Source organism: Trichechus manatus, unplaced genomic scaffold (assembly GCF_000243295.1).
Source record: "Trichechus manatus latirostris isolate Lorelei unplaced genomic scaffold, TriManLat1.0 scaffold00008, whole genome shotgun sequence".
Lineage (NCBI taxonomy): Eukaryota > Metazoa > Chordata > Mammalia > Sirenia > Trichechidae > Trichechus > Trichechus manatus.
The window spans coordinates 30,843,698-30,869,917 of record NW_004443944.1 but is presented as its reverse complement, the minus strand read 5'-3'; the positions used below and the strand labels follow the sequence as shown (position 1 = coordinate 30,869,917).

General features: G+C 43.4%; 1 protein-coding gene and 1 pseudogene across 2 annotated transcripts in view; one reads left to right on the top strand and one right to left on the bottom strand.

Moving 5' to 3' along the window:
* BPIFA2 (BPI fold containing family A member 2) overlaps positions 1 to 9,020 on the top strand; it is a 29,513-nt gene extending 20,493 nt beyond the window's left edge. The window contains 1 exon segment of the mRNA XM_012558733.1: positions 8,869 to 9,020. Within this exon segment, the coding sequence (XP_012414187.1) occupies positions 8,869 to 9,020 (152 nt within the window).
* Positions 9,021 to 11,791: 2,771 nt separating this feature from the next.
* LOC101360812 (nascent polypeptide-associated complex subunit alpha pseudogene) lies at positions 11,792 to 12,551 on the bottom strand (annotated as a pseudogene). Its single transcript, XR_001121550.2, has one exon. The product of XR_001121550.2 is annotated as a nascent polypeptide-associated complex subunit alpha pseudogene (transcript).
* Between the last annotated feature and the right edge of the window lie 13,669 nt (positions 12,552 to 26,220).

Sequence of the window (26,220 nt, the reverse complement as noted above, 5' to 3'; positions counted from 1 at the left end):
TTTAAACCTTTTATTGAGTTCTTATAATAGTGGTCTTATACAATATTTGTCCTTCTGTGACTGACTAAATTCACTCAGCGTAATGCCCTCCAGCCTCCTCCATGTTATAAGATGTTTCACGGCTTCATCATTGCTCTTTATCGTTGCGTAGTATTCCGTTGTGTGGATATACCATAATTTGTTTATCCATTCATCTGTTGATGGGCACCCAGGTTGTTTCCATCTTTTTGCTATTGTGAACAGTGCTGCAATGAACATGGGTGTGCATATATCTATTTGTGTGATGGCTTTTATTTCTTTAGGATATATTCCAAGGAGCAAGATAGCTGGATCGTATGGCACTTCTATTTCTAGCTTTTTAAGGAAGAGCCAAATCGATTTCCAAAGTGGTTGTACCACTTCACATTCCCACCAACAGTGTATAAGCGTTCCAGTCTCTCCACAACCTCTCCAGCATTTATTATTTTGTGTTTTTTTGATTAATGCTAGCCTTGTTGGGGTGAGATGATATCTCATTGTAGTTTTGATCTGCATTTCTCTACAGGCTAATGCTCGTGAGCATTTCTTCATGTGTCTGTTAGCTGCCTGAATATCCTCTTTGGCAAAGTGCCTGTTCATATCATTTGCCCATTTTTTAATTGGGTTATTTGTCTTTTTGTTGTTGAGGTTTTGCAGTATCTTGTAGATTTTAGAGATTAGATGCTGATTAGATTTGTTGCAGCCAAAAATTTTTTCCCAGTCTGTAGGTTATCTTTTTACTCTTTTGGTGAAGTCTTTTGATGAGCATAGGTGTTTGATTTTTAGGAGCTCCCAGTTATCTGGTCTCTCTTCTGGTGCTTGTGCATTGTTACTTATGGTTCGTATTGTGTGTATGCCATATATTAGGGCTCCTAGCACTGTCACTATTTTTTCTTCTATGATCTTTATTGTTTTTGATTTTATATTTAAGTCTTTGATCCATTTTGAGTTAGTTTTTGCGCATGGTGTGAGGTATGGGTCTTGTTTCAGTTTTTTGCAGATGGATATACAGTTATGCCAGCACCATTTGCTAAAGAGACTGTCTTTTCCGCAGTCAACGGACTTTGGGCCTTTGTTAAATATCAGCTGCTCATAGGTGGATGAATTTATGTCTGGATTCTCAGTTCTGTTTCATTGGTCTATGTATCTGTTGTTGTACCAGTATGAGGCTGTTTTGACTACTATGGCAGTACAATAGGTTCTAAAATCAGACAGTGTGAGGCCTCCAACTTTGTTCTTCTTCTTGAGTAATGCTTTACTTATTCGGAGCTCCATTAGTCTTTAAACTAGCCCAAATAAGATTTGGCCTTCCTGGCATGTGCAGAAGGGCCAGCCGTGACTACTAATGGACCTCAGCAGAGGATGCAGCAACAGGAGGAACGAATCAGAAAGCAAATCATCACCCCGACCCTATTTTGAAGTGAGAGGTCGGACAAGAACTGTGTCACCTCCTGTTTCCTGGACACCTGCTAGAGTTTTCCCTCCCCAGAACACCTGTGCAGCTGCCATCTTGCTGCCCAAATCACATACAAGCCCTGCTATACTATAGCTTGGTAAGCCAGCTCTGAGGAACTTTCTCCCGGCTCCTTGGTCTGCCCCTTGCAATAAAGTTACTTTCTCTTTCTCAAAGACCAGTGTCCAGGTAATTGGCAAGTCTGAGTGCGCCGGACAAATACCCACCTTTCTGGGTTCGGTAACAGCAGGATGTGGGGCAGAGTCTTCCCAGGGCCTCCAGCCTGTTCTCCTGGCCATGAGCCCTGTTTTGCCAACCAACTGTCTTGAGACAGAAGTTGAGGAAACTTTCCATAAACGTATTTGCCAGTGGAAACATCATCTTTGTCATTAACACCAGATTCCCCAGGAGGCTCTAAGGACAGGCCTACCGGTTGGGAGAGGGGCTGTTCATGCCTTACTTGGGCATGCTCTGTGCCCCCTCTGGAAGGAAAAGGGAATTCTCAGCCACTGAGTGTTTACTGTGTGCCAGACACTGTGCTCAGCCCTTTACGTGTGCCTCCACTTCTTATTTTTAGAACAATGACAAGAGGAACAATTAGCCCCACTTTAGAAATGAGGTAATGGAGGTTGTCATCGATTGAATTGTGTCCCCCAAAAATATCTGTCAACTTGGCTAGGCCATGATTCCCAGTGTTATGTAAATTGTCCACCATTTTGTCATCTGATGTGATTTTCCTGTGCGTTGTAAATCCTATCTCTATGATGTGATGAGATGAGATTAGTGGCAGTTATGTTAATGGGGCAGGACTCAATCTGCAAGATTAGGTTGTGTCTTAAACCAATCTCTTCTGAAATATAATAGAGAGAAGCAATCAGAGAGACATGGAGATCTCAAACCCCAAGAAAGTAGTACCAGGAGAAGAGCACATCCGTTGGACCTGGGGTCCCTGTGCTGAGAAGCTCCTAGACCAGAGGAAGATTAATGATAAAAGTCTTCCTCCAGAACTGACAGAGAGAGAAAGCCTTCCCGTGGACCTGACACCCTGAATTTGGACTTGTAGCTTACTAGACTGTGAAAGAATAAAATTCTGTTTGTTGAAACCATCCACTTGTGGTATTTCTGTTATAGCAGCACTAGATAACTAAGACAGAGGCTGAGAATGCGAACTGATTTTCTAGAAGTCACCTAGCCCGGATTTAAATCCATGTCTGACTCAAGAGCTTATGTGGTGTCTACTGCACTCATTGATTTATTAATTCATTCATTAATTCATTGAGTATTTATTGAGCACCTACTATGTACCAGGCACTGGGGATATAGCAATGAACAAAAATATACATAGATGCTGACTTCTGGAAGGTTTACCTGGTGTGAGAGACCATCATTAATCCAATAATACAACAAATAGGTGTATAATTACAAATATTTAGTGCAAAAAGAAAGGCCACCAAAGATGCCCAGTGGGAAACAAGAGTCCTGTGGTTTCTGTGCTGTTGGAGGGATCAAGTGGAAGTAATATAAAGCTAGAAATGTCAAGAGGCCCATTTGGCAGACTCTTCTGGTTGCTTACTCAACAGCTATTCCCTATTTTACCTTACCATTGGAGCCTACTTTTTTTTTTTTTAATTGTACTTTAGATGAAGGTTTACAGAGCAAACAAATTTCTCATTAAACAATTCATACACGTATTGTTTTGTGACACTGGTTGCCAACCTTATGACATGTCAGCACTCTCCCTTCTAGATCTTGGGTTCACTGTTACCAGCCTTCATGTCCCCTCCTGTCTTCTTGTCCTTGCCCCTGGGCTGGTAAGCCCATTTAGTCTTGTTTTGTTTTATAAGCCTGCCTAATCTTTGGCTGAAGGGTAACTCTCAGGAGTGACTTCATTACTGAGCTAAAAGTGTGTCTGGGGGCTACGCTCTCTCAAGGTTTCTCCAGTCTCTGTCAGATCAATAATCTGGTCTTTTTTATGAGTTAGAATTTTGTTTTATATGTTCCTCTAGCTCTGTCCAGGAATCTCTCTGTGATCCCTGTCAGAGCAGTTGGTGGTGGTAGCCGGGCACCATCTAGTTGGACTGGACTCAGTCTGGTGGAGGCTGTGATAGTTGTGGTCCATTAGTCTTTTGAATTAATCTTTCCCTTGTGACTTTGGTTTTCTTCTTTCTCCCTTACTCCAGATGAGGTGAGACCAGTGGAGTATCTTAGATGGCCACTCACAAGCTTTTAAGACCCCAGATGCTACTCACCAAAGTAGAATGTAAAACATTTTCTTTATAAACTATGTTATGCAAATTGAGCTAGATGTTCCCTGAAACCATGGTCCCTACAGCCCTCAGCCCAGTAATTTGGTCCCTCAGGGAGTTTGGATGTGTCTACGGAGCTTCCATTACCTTGCCTTGGACAAGTTGTGCTGGCTTCCCCGGTTTTGTGTACTGTCTTACCCTTCACCAAATTTACCACTTATCTATCGTCTATTTAGTGTTTTTTCCCTCCCACTCCTCCCCTCCCTCATAACCATCTGTCTTAGCCATCTAGTACTGCTATAACAGAAATATCACATAGATATTTTCAACAAAGAGAAATTTATTCTCTCACAGTCTAGTAGGTTACAAGTCCAAATTCAGGATGTTGGCTCCAGGGGAAGGCTTTCTCTCTCTGTTGGCTCTGGAAGAAGGTCCTCGTCATCATCAATCTCCTCTCGGACTAAGAGCTTCCCTGAACAGGAATCTCGGGTCCAAAGGATGTGCTCTGTTCCCAGCACTGCTTTCTTGGTGGTATGCAGTCCCCCTGTCTCTCTGTTCACTTCTCTCTTTTATATCTCAAAAGAGATTGGCTTAAGACACTATCTCATCTTGTAAACCTCATCAATATAACTACCACTAATCCATCTTATTACATCACAGTGATAGCATTTACAACACATAGGGAAATTATATCAGATGATAAAATGGTAGACAATCATACAATACTGGGAATCATGACATAGCTAAGTTGACACATATTTTGGGGGGACACAATTCAATCCATGACACCATCAATGATTGTTTCTTTTTTTTGTATAAACCTTTTCATGGGTTTTTACAGTAGTGGTCTCATACAATATTTGTCTTTTTGTGATTGATTTATTTCACTCAGCATAATGCCTTCCATATTCTTCCATGTTGTGATATGCTTCATAGATTCATCATCGTTCTTTATCATTGTGTAGTACTCCATTGTGTGTATGTACCATAGTTTGTTTATGCCTTCATCTGTTGATCTAGGTTGTTTCCATCTTTTTGCTGTTGTGAACAATGCTGCAATGAACATGGGTGTGCATATGTCTATTCATGTGACGGCTCTTATTTCTCTAAGATATAGTCCAGGAGTGGGATTCTTGGATCATATGGTATTTCTATTTCTAGCTTTCTAAGGAAGTGCCATATTGTTTTCCAAAGTGGTTGTACCATTTTGCATTCCCATCAGCAGTGCATAAGAGTTCCAATCTCCCTACAGCATCTGCAACATTTGTTCTTTTCTTTTTTTTTTAATTCATTCGTGCCAGTAATGCCGGGGTAAGATGGTATCTCATTGTGGTTTTGATTTGCATTTCTCTAATGGCTAGTGATCGTGAGCATTTCCTCATATATCTGTTAGCCACTTGAATGTCTTCTTTGCTGAAGTGTCTGTTCATTCCCTTTGCCCATTTTTTAATTGGATTATTTATGTTTTTGTTGTAGAGGTGGTAGTAGATTATGGAGATTAGACCTTTGTCTGACTTGTACTGGCCAAAAATTTTTTCCCAGTCTGTAGGTTCTCTTTTTACTCTTTTGGTGAAGTCTTTTGATGAGCATAAGTGTTTAATTTTTAGAAGATCCCAGTTATCTAGCTTATCTTCTGGTGTTTTTGTTTTTTTTTTTTTTTTTTTTCCTATGATCTTTATTGTTTTTGGTTTTATATTTAGATCTTTGATCCATTTTGAATTCGTTTTTGTGTATGCTGTGAGGTATGGGTCCTGTTTCCTTTTTTTGCTGATGGACATCCAGTTTTGCCAGCAGCATTTGTTAAAAAGACTGTCTTTTCCCCATTTGGTGGACTTTGGGCTTTGTGGAAGATCAGGTGACTGTAGGTGGATGGATTTACATCTGGGTTCTTAATTCTGTTCCATTGGTCAATGTATCTGTCCTTGTACCAGTACCACGCTGTTTTGACTACTGTTGCTGTATAGTAGGTTCTGAGGTCAGGTAGTGCAAGTTTTCCTACTTTATTCTTCTTCTTCAATAGTGTTTTACTTATCTGGAGCCTGTTTCCTTTCCATATAAAGTTAATGATTAGTTTCATAGAAGAAAAAATAGGATTAATGCTAGAGGTCCTAATACATGGCATTAACAGGATACAAACCACAACTAACAACACACAAACTCCAGAAGATAAGCTAGATAACTGGGATCTTCTAAAAATTAAACACGCTCATCAAAAGACTTCACCAAAAGAGTACAAAGAGAACCTACAGACTGGGGGAAAAAAATTGGCTATGATAAATCAGGCTCAGAGCAGGACAGGGTCCTGAATGTGAGACTTGATCATAGTATCCCAACTCCCAGCCCTTCTCACTGCTCCTTACATTTGCTACTCATCTTCATCTGGTGACGTTCATGATATACAGATTCAAATATGTTGTTGACACATCCATCAGATGGCTTAAGTGAGTCCCTAGTCCTTAATCCCTCTGAGCCTTCAACGCAGGAATGTTTGCTTTGGAGGTGCTGGATGGACGTGGTAAGATTGAGAGGTTTCCAGAAGTTTCCTGGCCCTCCATTACCTGCTGCCACGTCTCCCTCATGATGGGGTCACTCTTCATTTATAAAGTCCATCCCACTGCACAATTCATCAGGAGTCCACTGACAGAGACCTTGAGTGTCTTGACAGTACACCAGAGAAATCCAGGGGAGCATAGTGACACTCTCCAATCTGTCTTTTGATCAGATGCCAGACAAAAGATCTGGTAAGTGTTACCAGTTGTAAACTGTGTAGTCCAGAACATGAGAAACAGGGACTTAAGTACTGATGGTAAATCCAGAGGTAAGGTGTTACACTGACATAGGGGACCCTGCTACCTCTTCCCTCTCTCACTCCTAGGTTGTGGTTTTCATCTTCATGCTGATAAAATGGCTGCTGAGCTCTAACCTCACGTCTGATACCCAATTAGGAAAAGAAAAACTTCTGAAAGAAGATACAACAGAAGTTATCTCTGGGAATTGATTTTTAATTTATTTTCTTTATTCTTTCCTTGTACATATCTTTCTTTTCTAGTTTATAGACTTGTCTAAAAAGATCACCAAAATTAAAATACTAAAGCAAACTGGTTACTCTACATAGGGAGGATGGCCAGGGACTGGGCTTAGAGTCTCTCCTTCATCTGTCAGGTGTCCAAGGAGAGGATTGACCCCATCAGCAGCTACCTGTTGGTCTCAGGTCCCAAGAGGGGCCATTTGCTTTGCCATTTGGGTGAGAATCCAGGAAGTCACATCGACATCTGCATGCATGACCTTGACCCATCCAGGTGTGGGGGTGTTAAGGTCCCAAGAACCAATCCTATCCCAGAGAGTACACCATTTAAGTAGAGGGTTCCAACCCAGAAGCACTGCAAACTGGACCATCGTCTCCATGTCTCCCAGCCTGAATTCATTTTGTCTGTGCTGCTGATACCACTCTTTGCCACCAACTCAGCATATGGCAACCATTTATGGAGCATTTACAGTGTACAAGGTGCTGCACCAAGTGCTTACCACAAAGCTGAGAGGAAGGCATGAGAATGCATCACCCACATTTTCCAGATGAGGAAACCAAGGCTCCAAGAGGCTGAGTCTCCCAGCTCTCTTGGGCATAAATATGACTGTGTGGCCTTGGGCAAGTGACTTCATTTCTCAGAGCTTCATATATGCTCTATAAGATACAAAGCCTGTTGTGCTCTAAGCCTTGATATAAAGTGGACATGGGTGCAATGGGTCCAAATGAGTTTCGTGGCCACCACCCCTGATTGGAGCTCTAAGGAGACTCTCTCAAAGAGTGACCCCACAACTGACTCTCTCTGCCCTGCTCCCCCACAGGTACCTGAACCAAGATGCTGAAGATCTCCAGGCTCTTTGTTCTCCTCTGTGGGCTGCTTGCCCCATCTTCTGCTCTACTGATCCTGCCCCAAGTTACTTCCCCAATCAATAATGGTGAGACTGTCCTGCCTTGGTTATGCCTGGCTTTGTCAGGCCCAATAGGCCTCTCCTTGGAGTTCAGGCCTTGAGTCAATGCCGACTAAGTTATTATTAGCACAGTGCCTAGCCCATAGTTGACACCATTAATCATTAGCTGTTCTGATCATTAGTACATTACTACTTTAATCCTCTTCCCCCAAGGGCCCCTTTTCTGTCACCTTGTACTGCACTGAGACCACCATCAAAGGATCCAGCCGTACATGGACTGGCCCCTGTCCAGCTCTCCTACCACTCCATGCACATTCACTCCCCTCCTGCTGCAGTGGCCTCCTCAACACATCACGCGCGTGTCAACCTCAGGGCCTTTGCTCTTGCTGCTCCTCTGCTGACACGCTCTTACCTTAAATATCAACATGGTTCCCTCCCTTCCTTCAGGGCTCTGTTCAAATGTCACCTTTGTAGGAAGACTGTCCTTGACCTCCCTGTATAAATTAGCATCCTCACTCCAGTATTCTCAATTCCTCACCCTATCTTTTATTCTTCCCTCATGAACATAACTGGCATTCAGCAGAATGCACCAGTAATGGCCACAGTAGATGAAATATTAAAAACTTGTTCGATGCTGTTTGGGAAATAACCCCTGCTCAGAGACTTTCCAGGTGGCTCCCCCTCACCACCCCATCCATCTTTGGCTTCACCCTCAAGACCCCAGCCTCCCCATGAGCTGAAATCTAAAGATAGCATCTGGCACAGCTAGAGGAGGCCTAGGACCAAGCTACAGAACTGTGGCTGCCGTTCTTTCTGATTGGTCAGTACCCACGCTGAAATGGTTGTTAAATATTTTGAAACTAACCCCTTCACAAGACTTCTGCATGTGACTCCTGCACATCCATTTCTTCACTGCTTTATCATCTGTTTCCTCTCATCCCCATTAGAATGTCAACTCCATGAGATTTCTGTCTTTTCTCCTCATTGGTGCATTCCCAGCCCCTAGCATGGACCTGGCACATAGAAGCCCCCTATAGAGGTTTGCTGATCATATCTGGAGCTTGGCCCAGAACCAAGCAGGCCAGAATGAATGGATGAATGAAGAGTAAGCACCACATATGGGACATGCTTGGAGGTCATGGTTGTGTCTGAGAATTGTTGGCCTCTAAATGTCTAACTGGGTTTTGGGATTTTTTTTGGCCCCATTTTTTTTTCCAGCTTTGACCCAAGAAATCCTTAATGTGGACTTTGTTTCTAGCCTGAAGACAGTTGATTTCCAGGGATCATTGAGGAATATCTTCCGCCATTCAACAGGCCTCCTGAATGCCATCGACAGCCGGCTAGCCAATGCCGCCAGCAACGTTGTGTGAGTGGTCTCTGAACAACAGCCCCTAGGCCCAGACCATCCTGGTTTGTTGGTTTGTTAGAGCTCTCTCCATGAATTTCATGACACTGCAAAGACTCCTCCCTCATCTGGGCCTTTGTTGCCCCATTTCCAAACCATTTCTAACAGTCCAGCCAGCTCTGATGACCTGAGACCCACTGGTTGCAAGTAGGGTCTTGTGCCTTTGCCTGGCCTACTCTTCCCCTGGCTATCTGTGTGACTCATACCCTCACTTCATTCACAGCTCTGCCCAAATATGGCCTTCTCTGAGAAGCCTTCCCTCACCATCCTGTCTAAAATTCCAGTCTTCCCAGGGCTACCCTCTATCTCCTGATACTGCAGGGCCTTTTCTTCACAGCACTTACCACTTGACACATTCTATAGGTCTTCATTTACTGGTTTATTGCTTTACACATACATACGCCTCCCCCACCAAGTTGTGCCATATTTGGCTTTCAGTCTTCATTCATTCACTCACTTATTCCAGCTTGCGTGGTACTGGCCAAAGGGCTGGGCATGGTCATTCTGAGATGCATTAAGGCAAGGACTTTTTTTTGCTCAGAGTTGTATTCCCAGTGCTTATAACACAGAGTCATGGTGCAATTAATTACACGATTAATGAATGAGTAACCATCTTTGCACACATTTCACTCCTGTTTTGCAAGGAAACTGCCTTGTCTCCAAGAAGGGTCCACCTGCAGTTACAGCCACAACCTTCCCCTGATGTGCTTGTTTTTTCACCCAGGGTACAGCTGAAAGACCCTCGACTCCTTCAAGTCTCCCTCCAGATATCCCCTGATAATCAAGGGATGTATTTATGGGTACCATTGGCATTTGGCTTCATTGTGAAGTAAGTAAAAACTGTGAGTGTCACAGGCTCTGTCCACTTTGACACAGGGGTGGGGGTGTGTGGGAAGCAGCCAGAAGCAAGGGCGACCAGCGTACTCTCAGTAACACACTTACTGTGTGGTTAGGGCAGGCACCCACTCTTCTGGGCCCGGGCCACCCCATGTATAGAATGAGGGGCCTGGAGAATACTAGAATATTCTTCAAACCTGGGCCTCTCTAGGGGAAGAAGGGAGGGGTTGAGAAGTTTCTTTCCCTGTTTCATCCAGAGAGCCCCCCACCTTCATTTTTTGGACCTCATGAACCCACTCAACTCTAATAAAAAATGATTCAAGACAAGAACACAGAATCTGCTCTAGACCCCAACCTCCTTGGCACCATTGCCTAAGGATCACCCCAGGGGCCATATCTGGCCCACAGGTATGTTTTGTTTGGTCTGCACAGTTTGTTTTCAAAGAAGATGACCATTCTTCAGTTCTATAGCCTTCCCCTGATTAAATTAGCCCTTGTCTACTCATTTAGATTACAAACCTGGCCCCTGAGGCAATGAAGTTTGAGACATTGCTTTCCAAGGTCAAACACAGTTTCTCAGTTTTGATGGCATGCTATGCTTAGAATTTACCTTTTCTTTTCTAACTCTCCTGGGAGAAGACGGAGGGGGTATCAGGTTATAGCCCTGAGTGCAGACCTGCCAGACAAGACACTTGCTGGCTGCATGACTTGGAGAAAGCCACTTCTGCTCTCCAATCTTCAATCATCTTTTCTGAATAATGAGGAAATGATCTTAACAGGCGATTTTGAGGGTCCTCTGCAAACATGAGGTCCTCAGGTGGCGGAAATGGTTTGCACTCAACATTAACTGATGGACTGCTAGAAGAACGAACAAATCTGTCTTGGAAGAGGTACAGCCAGAATGCTCCTTAGAAGCTAGGGTGCCGAGACTTTGTCTCACATACTTTGGACATGTTATCAGGAGGGACCAGTCCCTGGAGAAGAACATCATGCTTGGTAGAGCGTCAGCGAAAAAGAGGAAGATCCTCAACGAGATGGATTGACACAGTGGCTGCAACAGTGGGCTCAAGCATAGCAATGATTGTGAGGATGGCACAGGACCAGGCAGCGGTTTATTCTATTGTACATAGGGTCACTATGAGTCAAAACCGACTTGATGGCACCTAACAACAACAACAACATTTACCAAAAAGTTAGTGGTTTGAACCCACCAGGCAGCACCGTGGAAAAAAGGCTTGGTGATCTGCTTCCTTAAAGATTATACCAAGAAAACCCCATGGAGCAGTTCTACTCTGTAACACATGGGGTCGCCATGAGTCAGAATCAACCTGATGGCAACAGGTTTGGTGTTTGTGTGTGTGGGTGTGTGTGTGTGTGCAAACACGGGGGAGCCTTATTCTAGTACCAAATAGGAGTGTAATAAGCTGTGAAGTTCTCTGCCACCACTCTTAATTAACCCTTCCCTTCCACAGTCTCCCAGTCCTTGGTTCCTTGGCATTTCATGTGCAAACAGATATGACAGTGCAGCCTGAGGTGATAAAGGATGCAAATGGCAGATACCACCTCAACCTTAGGAATTGCGAATTATTTCCTGAGTCCTTACAGATCCAAACTGAAACTCCGCGAGTTCTCAATTTTTCTGTCTCTGGGTCCAGCTGGTTATGATGAAGCGCCGAGTGAGGTTCTACCTCAAAGACGTTAGCGGCAAAACAATACCTATAAAATTTGCCTTTTGTGTGTATGAAAATGTACATGTTATAAATAGAACTTTATATTCATTTACAATTTTGTTTAGTATAAAAGTAGTAATTTCATTGGCATGAAAAGAGGTCCACCAAATAGTAATCCTGGACTTCTAGAAACCAGAAGTTTTCCAATAATGGAAATATTTTCTTTTTTTTCATCCAACAAGAAGCCATAACTTTGTTAATGATAGAAACAGTACAAATTTCAAACCAAACTGCAGTTATTCTTTTGAAATACCAAAAAAAGTCCTCATTTCCAGATGGTTACATTGTTAATTCCATAATAGCATTTACAATATCATTACTGTTGTTCTTCAGGGCTCGGCCTGCCTTTGCTCTTGACACGTTTGCTTGTGACATGACTGATTCTGTGTCCTTAACTTCTACACCTGTTTCATCAACCTCTTCCTTGTCACTCTCCTCTTGTACAGTTGGAGTTTGTGTGTTTTCTTGAAAGTTCCAGACAGCTTCACCTTGAACTTTGAATTTCTCTGCAGCTGCTAGCTGTGCTTGCTGAGACAAATCTTCAATCTTGGCTTCTCCAAAAACTGTGTAGGTATCTGAAGGTGGGCTCTTGTAGACATCTGGCTTTGTGATGACAAAGAGGATATTCTTAGATTTCCGGATAGTGACTCTAGTAACCCCTGCGACCTGTCGAAGACCCAGTTTGGACATAGGCTTCCATGGCTTCTTTTCACTCCGACTCTGTTTTGCTTTACTGACTGGTTCTTCATCCATTTCAGCTGCTGCTGCCAGCTGCGTTTGTTGTGTGGTTGCCTGTGTGGAATCCTGTTCCTCGTGCTCTGGTACTGATTCATCACTGTCAGATTCTGTTCCAGACCCTGTCTCAGCCTGGCGTTGTGGCAACTCCTGCTCTGTTGCAGGGACAGTTTCTGTGGCTTCAGCGGGCATTTTGTGCGGGGAGTGCGGAATCAAGACGGTGGCAGAAAGAGCCCAATAATGGAAATATTTTCTTATAGTAGATTCCTAAGATTTCTTCAAAGTACAAATAGTTTTAAAGCTTTTAAGCTTTACATTGCCAAATCACTCACCAAATAGCTCGCCAATAGAACTGAACCTAGCAACGCTGTCTCTAGTTGGCCTTGTCAGTTTCACCCCACACCCAATCAGTACTGATTATTCTCATTTTCACAGCTTTTCACTAGATGGAAAATCCCATGTTTGTTACGATTTTCATGGAAGCCCTGGTGGTGCAGTGGTTAAGAGCTCAGCTGCTAATCAGACGGTTGGCAGTTCGAATCCACCAGCTGCTCCTTGGAAAACCCTGGGGGCAGTTCTGCTCTGTCCTACAGGGTCACTATGAGTCAGAATTGACTTGACGGCAATGAGTTGTTGCTTGTTTTGTTATCAGTGACAGCAAGCATTTCACTATTTGTTTGTTCATCTGTAACATTTCCTCTTCAGAGTGACTGTCTTTGGAGGTTTTGCCTTTTGTTGACGGGAGTTTTAGTATTTTCTTCTAAATCTGTCAACTCTTTTTAAAAATCTTTTTTTTAAGATTTTTTAATCTTGTCTGTTTCATTCATGAATTCTTTGTTTTGATTCATCTCTCAGTTGCTCACTGTTTCAAGGAAGATGGGTGTGGAATCCTTTCTGAACCTTTTCACATCTGGTAATGTCCTCCTGTCATGTTCAAACACAAGTGAGAACCAGGCCAGATACAGAATCCGTGACTCACAGCCCATCTCTCCCTTGGACAACTCTGCAAATGAGGCTCCCTTGTCTTCCTCTCCTCCCCCCTTTAAGAACATCTATATTAAACAAAATTTTTTTCTGGCTGCCATCTTTTTTGTGGCAAATATATATATAAATAACAAAATTTGCCATCTCAACATTTTTTACATATAGAATTCAGTGGCATTAATTGCTTTCATCACGTTGTAAGACCATCACCACTATCTGCTTGTCTTTTGATATTTTGAAGAAAACAAGTTCTTGCTTTGTAGGAAATGTGAGCAGTAGATCAGCTGAATTATAGGCAAGCTCTTTTTTTTTAATTTTTGTTTTTTGTACTTTAAGTGAAAGTTTACAGTTCAAGTTAGTTTCTCATACAAAAATTTATACACACCTTGTTATGTGACCCTAGCTGCTCTCCCTATAATGTGACAGCACACCCCTCCTTTCCACCCTGGATTTCCCGTGTCCATTCAACCAGCTCCTGTCCCTTTTTGCCTTCTCATCTCACCTCGGGACGGGAGCTGCCCATTTAGTCTCATGTATCTACTTGAGCTAAGAAGCACACTCTTCACAAGTATCATTTTATGTCCCATAGTCCAGTCTAATCTTTATCTGAAGAGTTGGCCTCAGGAATGGTTTCAGTTCTGGGCCAATGGAGAGTCCAAGGCTATGTCTCCCAGGGTCCCTCCAGTCTCAGTCAGACCCTTAAGTCTGGTCTTTTTACTAGAATTTGAGTGCTACGTCCCACTTTTCTCCTGCTCTGTCAGGGACTCTGTTGTATTCCCTGTTAGGACGGTCACTGGTGGTAGCCGGGCACCATCATGTTCTTCTGGTCTCAGGCTGATGGAGTCTCTGGTTTATGTGGCCCTTTCTGTCTCTTGGACTAATATTTTCCTTGTGTCTTTGGTGTTCTTCATTCTCCTTTGCTCCAGGTGGGTTGGGAACAATTGATGCATCTTAGATGGCCACTCGCTAGCTTTTAAGACCCCAGATGCCACTCACTGGAATGGGATGCAGGATATTTCTCAATAAACTTTGTTATGTCAGTTGACCTAGATGTCCCCTGATAGTCAGGCTGTTTATAGAATAAAGACATAAGATTTTGCCTGAGAATTAGATGGATTTTTCTTCATGTGTAAGGACTAGGGACTGTGAGTTAGGAACATGAAGACACCTTTATGTTGCTTTTTCTTGCTTCTCTCTCCATCAGCCGCAACTGAGGAAAGCTATTATACTAGTCCTTCCATGAAGGCACTGACCATTTGGTTGAGGAAATAAGTTCTATTGTAGCATTAGATAATCAGGGAAATGGGGAAAGTTACTAAGTCATGTGCCAAAGTGTGCAGGAAAGAGAGAACTCAGAGTTGGCTAGAGTGGTCAGGGAGGGCTGTCAGAAGGAAGCCATTTGGCTGGACCTAAAAGGGTGGTAGAAGTTGAAGGCATTCCAGAAGGGAGAAACAAAATAGACACGAAGGTCGGAATGATGAGAAACAATTTAAATTGAAGGATTCATTTTAAAGAGCCATATGAGGGTAGGTCGGAGCAAAGAGCACAGCTAGGTCATGGAGCGCTGTGAAAACAAGCAGGAGATGTTAAGCAGTTAAGGGAGTCATTGAGCAAAGAAAGTATTCTGGGGAAATTAATCTAGTCTGCAAATTTCCTTCATTCCTCATTTAGAGTCAACCTAAAACCTGCTGTAGAAATCACAGAGAGAATGCTGAGACTCACAATACCCAAGGATTTAGGAACAATAGTAAGTATGCAAACCCAGATTACTTAAATTTTTGTGTCTGAGACCCAGAGCATGATGGGTTGGATTTTCTTGGTGAGATGGAGGGAAAGCTCCCAAGAAGGAGACTTCCGAGAGGAGCTGAAAAAAGGAAGTGACATTTACTAAGGTCCCATTCTGCAACCAGGCACTGGTGAAGTGCTTTACAGACATTATTTAATTCTCCAAGTCAAAACCAGTATCTGTAAGATACTAATGACTAATGAACCTCTCCAAGGCTCAGTTTCCTTATCTGTAAAATGGGGATAAGTATTCACAAAATTAACGGCTAAGATTTTATTAAGCACACAGGCACTGTGCCAAGTATCTTACATGAATTTTCTCATTCTCCAAACAATCTCATACAGTAGTAACAATACTATCCCCATTTTATAGATTTAGGAAAAAGTTCCCGAGCAGTTCAGTGATTTACCCAGGTCATACAGCTGCCAAATGGCTGAGCTGACATGTGAACCCAGGGAAGTCTGTCTCCAAAATTTTTGTACCTGGTTGTTCCCTGTGAAGGGTTGCCTTAGAAAGAAAACCTGCCTTGATCACCCCCATTCAGGCTCCATTAGTAGAGTCTTCCTCCTGATTCTTGTGTATTTCCTTGTCTTTCAGATGTGTCCTTTGATTAATACATGGTTCTTTAACCTGGATCGGCATATAATTAAAACAATTACTAGTAAGTGCTGGAGGTGGGAAGGGGCAGGAACACTCCAGGAAGAAAGCTCAGACTATTTCTTGGCCTCTTTCATCCTATCTCCCCTTACCTCATCCTGATACTTCTCCCAGACCAAAACCAGGTGTGCGTCTGTTTCTTGCTGAGGCAGAACTGTCCCCAATAATAACAATCCTAAAAAGTTCAGTTACCATTTGCTGAGGAAGTCCTGCATGCAAGCCCAGGGTTAACTGCTCTCCTTGCATTAGCCTCGGAATCCCCACCACTAGCTGAGTACACTGATTTCAGTTCTATCCTGGTCCCAAATGTCTAGAGAAGCTGACATATAAATGGAGGCTTCTCTGGAGGAGGGGGAGAGAAGTCTCCCAATTTCTCCTTTTCCCTCCTCCTAAATTGTATGATGTTATGTTATGAACAGTAAATTGGCCCAGTTTCAGCCCAGACAAAACTTCCTCCTTCTAATAGCCTCTATCCCCAGCACTCAAAGTTTCCATGTCTGCCAGAACCCAAAAGCAACAAATACAAGATTGAATCTTGGTGGCCGATGTTCTCCAAGGGAATCTGAAAACCAACAGAATTGCTGAGCTGGAAGGACTATTTCTTCATTCTCTAGGTATTCACTGGAGTTTCTAAAGCTCCCTTAAATGGCTCTCCTAATTTCTTGGCCTGTTTACATACCTCCATTGCCAGGGACCTTGCTACTTACGAGGTAGAAAGCTTGAGGAAGCTGATCTGGATGAGCCTTAAATCTGCCAAAACTTAGGTTCCCAGTCCAGCCCAAAGTGAGTATAGGTGGGCCAGCTTGGCTGACATCCTTGGTCTGTTGACACTGAGCCATCACTTTGGAGAGAGGACCAGACAGATGGAGCCTCTGCTGCTTTAACCCCAACTTCTTCCACTGTCCCATTCCAATGTCCAGCTCTTAGGTGACTGGCCTGGGAAGTAGTGATTGTTCCCACTCTATGGGTGAAGAAATCAAGGTCCAGGAAGTTTAAGCAATTTATCCAAGATTACTCAGTAAGAAATAATAATGATGAAAGTTAATGTTCATCAAGGGCTTTACTGTGTGCCCAGCACTTTAAGTACTTCACATAGGTCAGGTCACTCAGTCAACACAACAACCCTGTGAAATAGGTATTATCACTCTCTGCATTTTGAAGATAAGGAAACAGAAGCAAAGGGAGATGAAAATGTTTGCCCAAATTTCCATGGAAGAAAGTGGCAGAGCCAAAGTTTGAACCCACATTGTCCAGCTACAGAGCCCACACTACTAACCACTGTACTGACTCCATGAAGAACTGTCAATGAATTAGATCGAGACCCAACCCAAAAAAACCCATTGCCATCAAGTCGATTCTGACTCATAGAGACCTTATAGGACAGAGTAGAAATGCCCCATAGGGTTTCCAAGGAGCAGCTGGTGGATTCAAACTGCCAACCTTTTGGTTAGCAGCCAAGCTCTTAACAACTGTGGCACCAGGGCTCCTCCAGATCAGAGACAGCCAATGACAAAGCTGAGGCTCCAGCCCCAGCCTCCTGCCTCCATGCTTTTGGCTCATTCTCTGATGCCCTCTTGCCCCCAGTTGGAGTAGGGGAAAATGCCTTTGACCTCTCTGATCCTCCTCCATTCCGCTTGTCTGAGATATCAATTTTGTGTTCTAGATCTGTTGGTGCAACAGAAAAACTTTGAACTCCTTATCTAGATATCCACAAAGTGAAGGAGCCACATTTGTACCAATCTGATGAGAGATCAAAACTTATTTCCATCCTCCTGTGGTGGCACTTGGCCTTTAGAGTCATTGTAAGTGTGTTATTCATTCACTCACTCACTCATTCATTCATAAAATTTTGGTAGAGTCTACTATGTGCCAGACACTGTTCTGGATGCTGGGGCAACAGCAATGAACAAGACAGACAAGCTCTGGTCTGGAGCTTATATTCCAGTTGGACATCTGAACAATGGATAAGGAAATAAACATCCAGTCAGCTTAATTCCAGAGTGGGGAGGCCTATGAGGAAAACAAAGAAAGGAAGTGTGAAAGAGAGTGACTGGGATGGAGGGTAAAATGGAAGTGTCAAGTTAAGAGAGGGTGATCAGGATTTTTGAAGATGAGACATTTCAGCTGAGCCATGAATGACAAGACAGAAGGAATTGTGCCAAGACCTGGGGGAAGAGCATCACAGGCGTGGGATGAGGCAGGAATGAGCTTTTCCTTTTGAAGCAAAGCAAAGAGGGCAGTGTGACTGGAGTGGGGAGGGGGCTTAGTTATAGGAAGAATCTTTGTAAGAGTAATATTTGGTGGAGAAAAGGAGGGGGATTTCTGTAAAAGGAGATGTCATTTATTCAGTCATTTATTATGTATTTATTTGCACTGATTCTGTGCTGAATACACTCTGCTCAAGTGTCACCATCTCAGGTCTCTCAAAAAAGCCACCCCGTCACTCTCTTCCCTCCTTTATTTTTCTTCATAATGTTCATTACTATCTGACTTCATACTATATTACTCGTTTTGTTTTTGTCTACCCCAACTTATGTAAACTTGATGAAGGCAAGAACTTAGTCCCTGTTTTATCCCAGGTGTCAGGATTACAAAGATGAATCCCACATGGCCCTGCCCTCAAGAGCCTCCCGACTAGTAAGGGACGAAACACATCAACAGGCAATTTCATGTGCAGTAAGGTGCTCTGGTTGAGGTTCTGGGGCGCAGAGAGGCGAGACTCAACAGCCATGCCAGAGGACTTCCAGGAGGGCTTCACAGAGGAGGCAGAGCTTAAACTGGGTCTTTAAGGATGATTAAGAGTTTCTTTGGAGGAAAATGCATTATAGGCAGAGCATACATCATGTGCAAATACACAGAAGTAAGGAAAGATCTGGTGCTCTTGACAATGCAGCGAAGCCCTGGGTGGCTGATCGTAGAGGTGATATGGGAAGGTGTTCTCCCTTCTGAGGAGTAAGGATAAGTTTGAAGTGAGCTGTACAAATGCTTTCTGAGGACAAGAGCACATGTGATGGACTGGGCCACTAAGAAGAGGATATAGTCCATGGCAGGGGGCATAAGAAACTGAGTGTTTGACAGATTAGGTAGGAACCACAGGGGGCAGTGAGTTTATGTTAATGAGGGAGGAACAACACAGAAAAGCATGAGAATAGTTCCATACCTCAAAGAAAGTAATCAGTGTCCCTAAATTGTATATGCAGAAACTGTTGAACTGCTGTATATATTCTCAACCACAACAACAAATAAAATTTAGAAGAAAGAAAGAAACAGTGTTCAATACCATAATTGAATCCATATCCTTGGCTTAATTAGCTTAGTTATCTAATACTCTATACTAACACTATCCAATAGAAATATAACATGAACCATACACACAATTTTGAATATTCTAATAAACCACATTTTTTAAAAGTAAAAAGAGACCTGTGAATTTGATTTTAATACTGTCATTTTAATAGGTAATCAACATAAAAATATTAATGAAATACTTTACATTCTGTTTTTGTACTAAGTCTTTGAGATCTTGTGTGTTTTATACTTACTGCACATTTCAATTTGAACAAGCTACATTTCAAGTGCTTTCTGGCTAGTGGCTGCCCTATTGGACAGTGTAGCTCTAACTAAGCTAATTGCTGCCAGTTGCAGAACTTTGAAAGACATAGAGCATATTATTTTATCCCCACCAGTTCAGCTAGGCTGCCGTCTATCACAGAAGTCCCAAACTGGTGACCCACATGTCATATTCAGCCCACAGACATATTTGGTTCTATCTAGAGTGTTTTGTATGTGAATGAGTGGTCAATATTAAAAGTAAACACATATTTTTATCAACCAGGGCATCTGACAGTATTTTGCATCCTTGTGTCATAAAGTAGGCCAAGATGAGGGGAAGACCCATCTTAGTTGACAAGAGAGAGTCCAGGGGAACAACAGGAAAATGTTATCCAGCGATAGGCAGTGGATGAGTGTGAAGGCAGGAATATGGTTCAGCACCATGGATAGTGGCCAGAGGGCTAGTGCAATGGGGCTGTAGGAAGAGGTGGGGCGTGGCTCTTAAAGCCTGCTTGGAAAGGGCATGAAATTGACTAATGCCTGGATTGTCTTACACGGAATCAGGTCCTGCTTGCTGGTCTCCTCCCTGGAATGTCCTCCACCCTCCAGGCCACCACTTAAGTAGATGTTCAAGTTGATTTTTCAGCTGCTGCCTGAAATTTAATTACCCATCCCGGACCCAAAGATCCCCTGCTTCTCTGTATGGAGGCTGTTTTCCATAAATCTCCACCAGAATTTGTGAGCTGATTCCCCGTAATCTTTTCACAATAAACCTTTTTGCAGCTCTGAACTGTAGACTGTCCTCCTTCCTCAGCATCTTGTGGCTGAGGGCAACAGTAGCCAGAGATGGTGGTGGGTCTGGTCATAATTGCAAAAGTCTGGAAGGTGGAGGGTTGGGAAGTCTGAGTCAATTCAGTCTTTAGCTCAGAAATACCTGAACGTTCTAGACCAGAGTTTCCCAAAAGCTAAGGGACAAGACTTTCCATCTTATCTGGGATGTTTCCTGAACCGATTCTGTGACATTAAGTAGCGCCCTCCTCTTGGCCACAATCTCCTCACTGTGAAATGAGAGTGTGGGCTCATTCTCTAAGTGCCCTGCAGCAAGAACAGTCTATAAAGTCATGGTTTGTGGGAGAAAGCTTTTCTGATCATAGCAGCCCCATTTTCCTTCCCTGCATCACCAGACTTCTCAGAGATATATTACTATTCATTGCCTCTGCTCCTTCAACTTCATTCACTGCTCAAGTTTTGATAATCTGACTTCTTTTCTCAACTCCTCAAAATAACTTTCTCTAGGTCACTCATGACCTCCTTAACACCCAACACTAGTGAACTTCTATTTAGTGCTCATGTTCCTCAAGTCATTTAACAATTAAGAACTCTGGTAACTACTCCAAATTATTCCCTGCCTGCTCCTCCGTCTCTTTTTCTTCTTCATCTTACTTAAAAAAAAAAAAAATCTTGATTATTCATGCCTGGCACTCCGCTATGCACATGAGAACATTAACTACATTACATTACTTGATCATTTAAATAAACTGTGCTTGTTATTGTCATGGATTGAGTACTCTGTAATAACCACACCTGGAACAATTTCATTGCAAACAGATACTCATCCTCCTCAAGTCTCATACCAACCATGCTTTGTTTCCACTAGACCATATCTAGTTTCAGATCTCAGCACATTCCAGAGAAACAAGTATAAAGCCTGCTTTTAGATAAAACATCTTACATACTTCAAAACAATAACAATGTTTACTAATTTGTATAGCAGTCATAGGGAATATGTGTAGAAGTTGGAGAAACCCCAAGAGCATGGCCCCCAGACACCCTTTTAGCTCCGTGGTGAAATCACTCCCAAGGTTCAACGTTCAGCAGGGGATTGGACAACCACATAAATCAAGACGGGACTAATGAGACATAGCAGTCCAGGGACAAGGACTAGAAGGCAGGAGGGGACAGGAAAGCTGGTGATAGCGAATCCAAGATTGAGAAAGGCCAGTGTTGACATGTCGTGGGGTTGTTAACCATTGTCATAGGGCAATATGCGTACTAACTGTTTAATGGGAAACTATTCTATTCTGTAAACCTTCATTTAAAGTACAAAATAAAAAAGAATTTTCTACGTGAGATCCAATTGACAACAGCAACTCAAAAGCTTTGATGGGAAGCCTAGGAGCAGTGAGTTGAAGATAATGGTGATGGAATAATTTGGAAAAGGATAGTGAGAATAGCAGCACAACTGGAAGAACATAATTGATGTCACTGAATTGTACATGTAGAAATTTTTGAAATGGTGTATCTTTGGCTGTGTATATTTTCACCAAAAAGAAAGAAGTTCCTCCAGGGTCGAGAAGGGAGAGTTTTAACATGTTGTGGGGTTGTTAACCAATGTCATGGAACAATATGTGTACTGACTGTGTAATGAGAAACTATTTGTTCTGTAAACCTTCACCTAAAGCACAGTAAAAAAAAAATTTTTTTTTTAAAAGAATGTTAAACCAAGCAGGTTGACATATACAACTGTGTTGTTCCTAATGAATTGATATAGGTACATTTACCAAAGATTCTGAATTTAATGTGTTAGTTCACACAGCAGGAAATGGCTTTAATAGATTGCTCTTTTGGTTACTGAAAATTGGACTCAACAGTGGCCTTTAGTCAATGTGACTGAGACGCCAGAACTTTCCAGGTGTAATATAAAGTATGGAATCGAAAGGCTTGGGGAGCTGCGAATGTTGGAGTGAATTTATCTTCTGCAAACACACTCGCCCCCTCCATTATATCTCCTAAGAGCATCCAAAGGACATTCTTTTCACTAAGGAATTGAGAAATACATGAGTGAGGAGGGCATCAGTATCCTTGAAAAGCTCTGTAGAGGCTGTCCTCTGTAGACTGGGAAACGCTGACATTGAGGTGGGCTCCCTGATTTCAGTGGAGATGATGAGATGTAAGAGTAGCAGAAGGCAAGTAACAGAGTTCGAATGTCTTCGACAAAATGGTACTGTCACTGTAATGGACAGCAAGGATGAACTGACAATCAGAATATTTGGTCCCCACAGTTGTTGTTGTTCTGTTTTGTTTTTTCAGAGTATTGGCACAAACAGTTAAGTGCCCGGCTGCTAACTGAAAGGTTGGTGGTTCAAACCTATCCAGCGGCTCTGTAGGAAAAAGACCTGTCGATCTGCTTCCGAAAATATTACAGGCAAGAAAACCCTGTGGGGCAGTTCTACTTTGTCGCATGAGGTCGCTATGAGTCTAAAACGACTTGACGGCACCTAACAACAACAACAACAACAATTGATCACAGTTATCCTAGAAAGGAAATAGATAGGCAGCCTACAAAAAAAATGTTACTTGAAGAGGAACCATCCAGGTTTGGAGTCCAGAAACCTGACCAAGGCTGCCATTATGAAGAGTCACAGCCTCTCATTCCATTTCTAGTTCTAAGCCAGTTCAAAATCAGGAGCCCCTTGATTGAAGGGGAGGCACAGAATCCTACAATACTATCATATGCATTTACTGTAAGTCATCTTTCAAGTCTTTCCGAAATGGACCTGTTGTCTTTGATTAGAGTCACAGTGCACTGGGGAAAAGAAATACCTAAACCTTTCAAGGATACGACATGCTGGCTCTGAATTTATGCTAGCAAATTAATGATCAGACACAGGCCTGATGTAAGTTTTAAAAACAACGACTCAAGCACCTTTCCTGCTCCCTGTTGGTTGACACTTGACAAGTGTGTCTCCGAATGGCTGGTCGCTGCTAATAACTCACCCTTCTCCTTTCCTCCTGAGAACACCTCTGCTAGGTAAGACCCATGGTTTAATCGAGTCAGCTCCTGCCCCTTGTGTTCCAGAATATTCATGGTTATAGTGAGACACACAGTCTTCACTCCACCTGGTAGATCAATTCCAGCTCATTGAAAATCTTTGATATTTGCCATGAGAGCCCCATGGAGTCTTTAGTGGCCTATGTAGAATATCAGAGAAAATGGCCACTGGGCAAGACAGGCTCTCAGACCACAGGATGAAAGTCAAGAGCTATGAGAAAATTTATCCAGGGACAAGATAGAATTTATCCAGAGACAAAATAGAGTCTAGTAGAGCCAGATGTGTCCTTGGGAAAATTCCAGCATCTCTCTGTCTCAGGCACTGCATCTGTGAACTGGAGGCAATAACAACACAACCCTCACAGAGTTGCTGGGAGGATTAATCAAATTCATCTACAAAGACTGCTTACAGCAGAGCCTGGCACAGAGTCAAGGCTCAGCACCAGTCTGCTGTTGTTATTCTTCCTGCCTCTCGTTCCAATGCCTGGGGGATCATGTTGGAGAGCAGAGCGGGGTGTGGGATGGGGAGGCTGGTGGGGAATGAGTGACAGCTCCTCCCATCTCCCTCCTGCAGGTCCAGCTGCCTGGCTCCCATCCCTGAAAGGAATAAATGAATGATTAAATGAATAAATGGATTTTGTTCCTTAGAAGAGCGATTCTCAAAGTGTGGACTAAACCCCCTACATCATTTCCTGGGGTGATAGTGTCAAATACAGACTGCTGGACCCACCCCAGACCACAGGAATCGGCATTTTATGCGCCCATCCATTCTGCTGTCACCTAGAGTTTGAAAGCCTCTACCTTTGGTTGGGGTACCTAACCAGCTCCCACTGAGTCAATTCTGACTCATAACAACCCCATTACAACCCCATGTGTGTCAGACTAGAACTGTACTCCGTAGTGTTTTCAATGGCTGATTTTTCAGAGGTAGATCATCAGGCCTTTCTTCTGAGGCACTGCTAGGTGGACTGGACCCTCCAACCTTTCGGTTAGCAGCCAAAACCACCAAACATGTTAACCATTTGCACCCACCCAGGGACTCCAGCTGGGAACCTAAAACAAACAAAAGAAAAAAACAAACCAATTGCCATTGAATCAATGCTGACTCATGACAATCCACGTGTTACAGAGCAGAGCTGCTCCGTCAAGTTTTCTTGGCTGTAATCTTTACTGAAGCAGATCACCAGGCTTGTCTTCCATGGTGCCACTGGGTAGTTTTGAACTGCCAGCTTTTAGATTAACATCTTATTGCAAACTACTTGCGCCACCCAGGGACCTGTTGCTGGGGACCTAAAGCAGTCTTAAGATCCTTAAGAAGAGGAAGCAGCGCCCTGATGGGCCACAGAAGGGTGCACGTGTACACAGCTCTGCTCTCTGCCCAGGCTCTGCCAGGAGAAGCTCCTGCCTCTTTGTCCTGCTGGATGGCCCCTCTCTGCAACAGTGGGCGTGAGCACATGTGCACCGACTTATCACCTCACCCCACAGGGCCCTTCACCCAGGAGACTAAAGCCACACCATCTTCCTTTGTTCCTCCATCTTGCTGAGCCCTTTCCCACCTCAGGGCCTTTGCTCTTGCAGTTCCTTCCTGGGCATGCCCTCTCCCTATCTACACTCAAGGCTGGCTCCACCTCCTCCTTCTGGATTCAGCTCAAATGTCATCTCCTCTGAGAGACCTTCCCTGGCCCCTGGTCTAATCTCCCTGCTATTCCCAATCTCATACCCTGCCTTTCCCCCTTAATACACTTCGTAATTATTTTATTTATTGTTTATTTGGTCTTGTTCTGACTCCCTCACCAGACTATAAGCTGCTAAAGCACAGGGTGTCTGTTTTGCTGTGTTTTAAGCACGGTGCCTGGCACACAGTAAGTCCACAATAAGTAATGTTTGGACGAATGAATCAATCAATAAATTTTTACCCAAGTCAAACCCCTTGAAAACCAATTATTCCATAGGGCAGGGTTTTTAAACTTGTGTCAACAGGAGGTCCGTAGAAATCCTGGAACAGAGAGTAACATTTTTTAACTAGGTCCTTTTGTTTCCCCCAAAAAAGAGACAAACCAAAGTTTTCATCACATTTTCAAAATACCCCACAAAAGGTAGAGAAGTTTTTTCTAAGGAAAAGAAAAAACAAACCCATTGTCGTCAAGTCAATTCCGACTCATAGCAACCCTATAGGACCCTATAGGACAGAGTAGGACTGCCCCATAGGGTTTCCAAGAAGCAGCCGAACTCTTAACTACTATACCACCAGGGCTTCGTTCTAAGAAAAGCTATTTGAAAAAGTTAAAGAGTTTGGTAATGGTGAGGTTTTGGAGTCGTCCAGCAGCTCCATCTTCCAAAGGAAATCACATCCCGGGCAGCTCTGGGGAGAACAAGAGAGCCAGCTCAAATGCCAGCTCTGTCTCCTCCAGGCTGGCCCTACGGCAGACCACTGTGTCTCTCTGGGTCCCCGTCTCCTCATCTGTATGGTGTGAGGATCGAATGAGATCGTGCACGGAGCAGGCTTAGCATAGTGAATGACGCCCAGCAAATAAACATCAGCCCTGCCATTGTCATCGCTTACGAAGAAATGTTCCTCATTCTGCCACCTTCTCTCTGGAAGCACCAGTGGGGACAGGCAACTGGATAACTTACCTTTTTCTTTGAATGTCAGCTCACACTCCATCTCCTCAGGGAGGTCTTTTCTCTGCCCCTTCCCCCCTGCCACCTCCCCGCTGTCCAACATTGGCCAGGTCTCCCCTCACTGTGCCTTTGCAGAGCATCTCTCACCTCCCTTCACAGTTGGCCACACTCCATAACCACATGCTCAGTTGCAGGGATGTTTGAAGACTGGTGGCCTCGCCCACAGGTGTGTGAGCTCCAGGAGAGCGAGGACCTTGCCTGGCTGCTCTCCATTTGATCCCCAGAGCCCACAGCCCTGGCACTTCTAAGCGCCCAATGGTTTTAGCTGGTTTATTTGTTAAATGAATGACAGCAAATCCCACCGTCTGATCAGTCTCACACAAGACTTCCCTCCCCAGACTCTGAGCCATAATGACCTTGGTTTCCATTT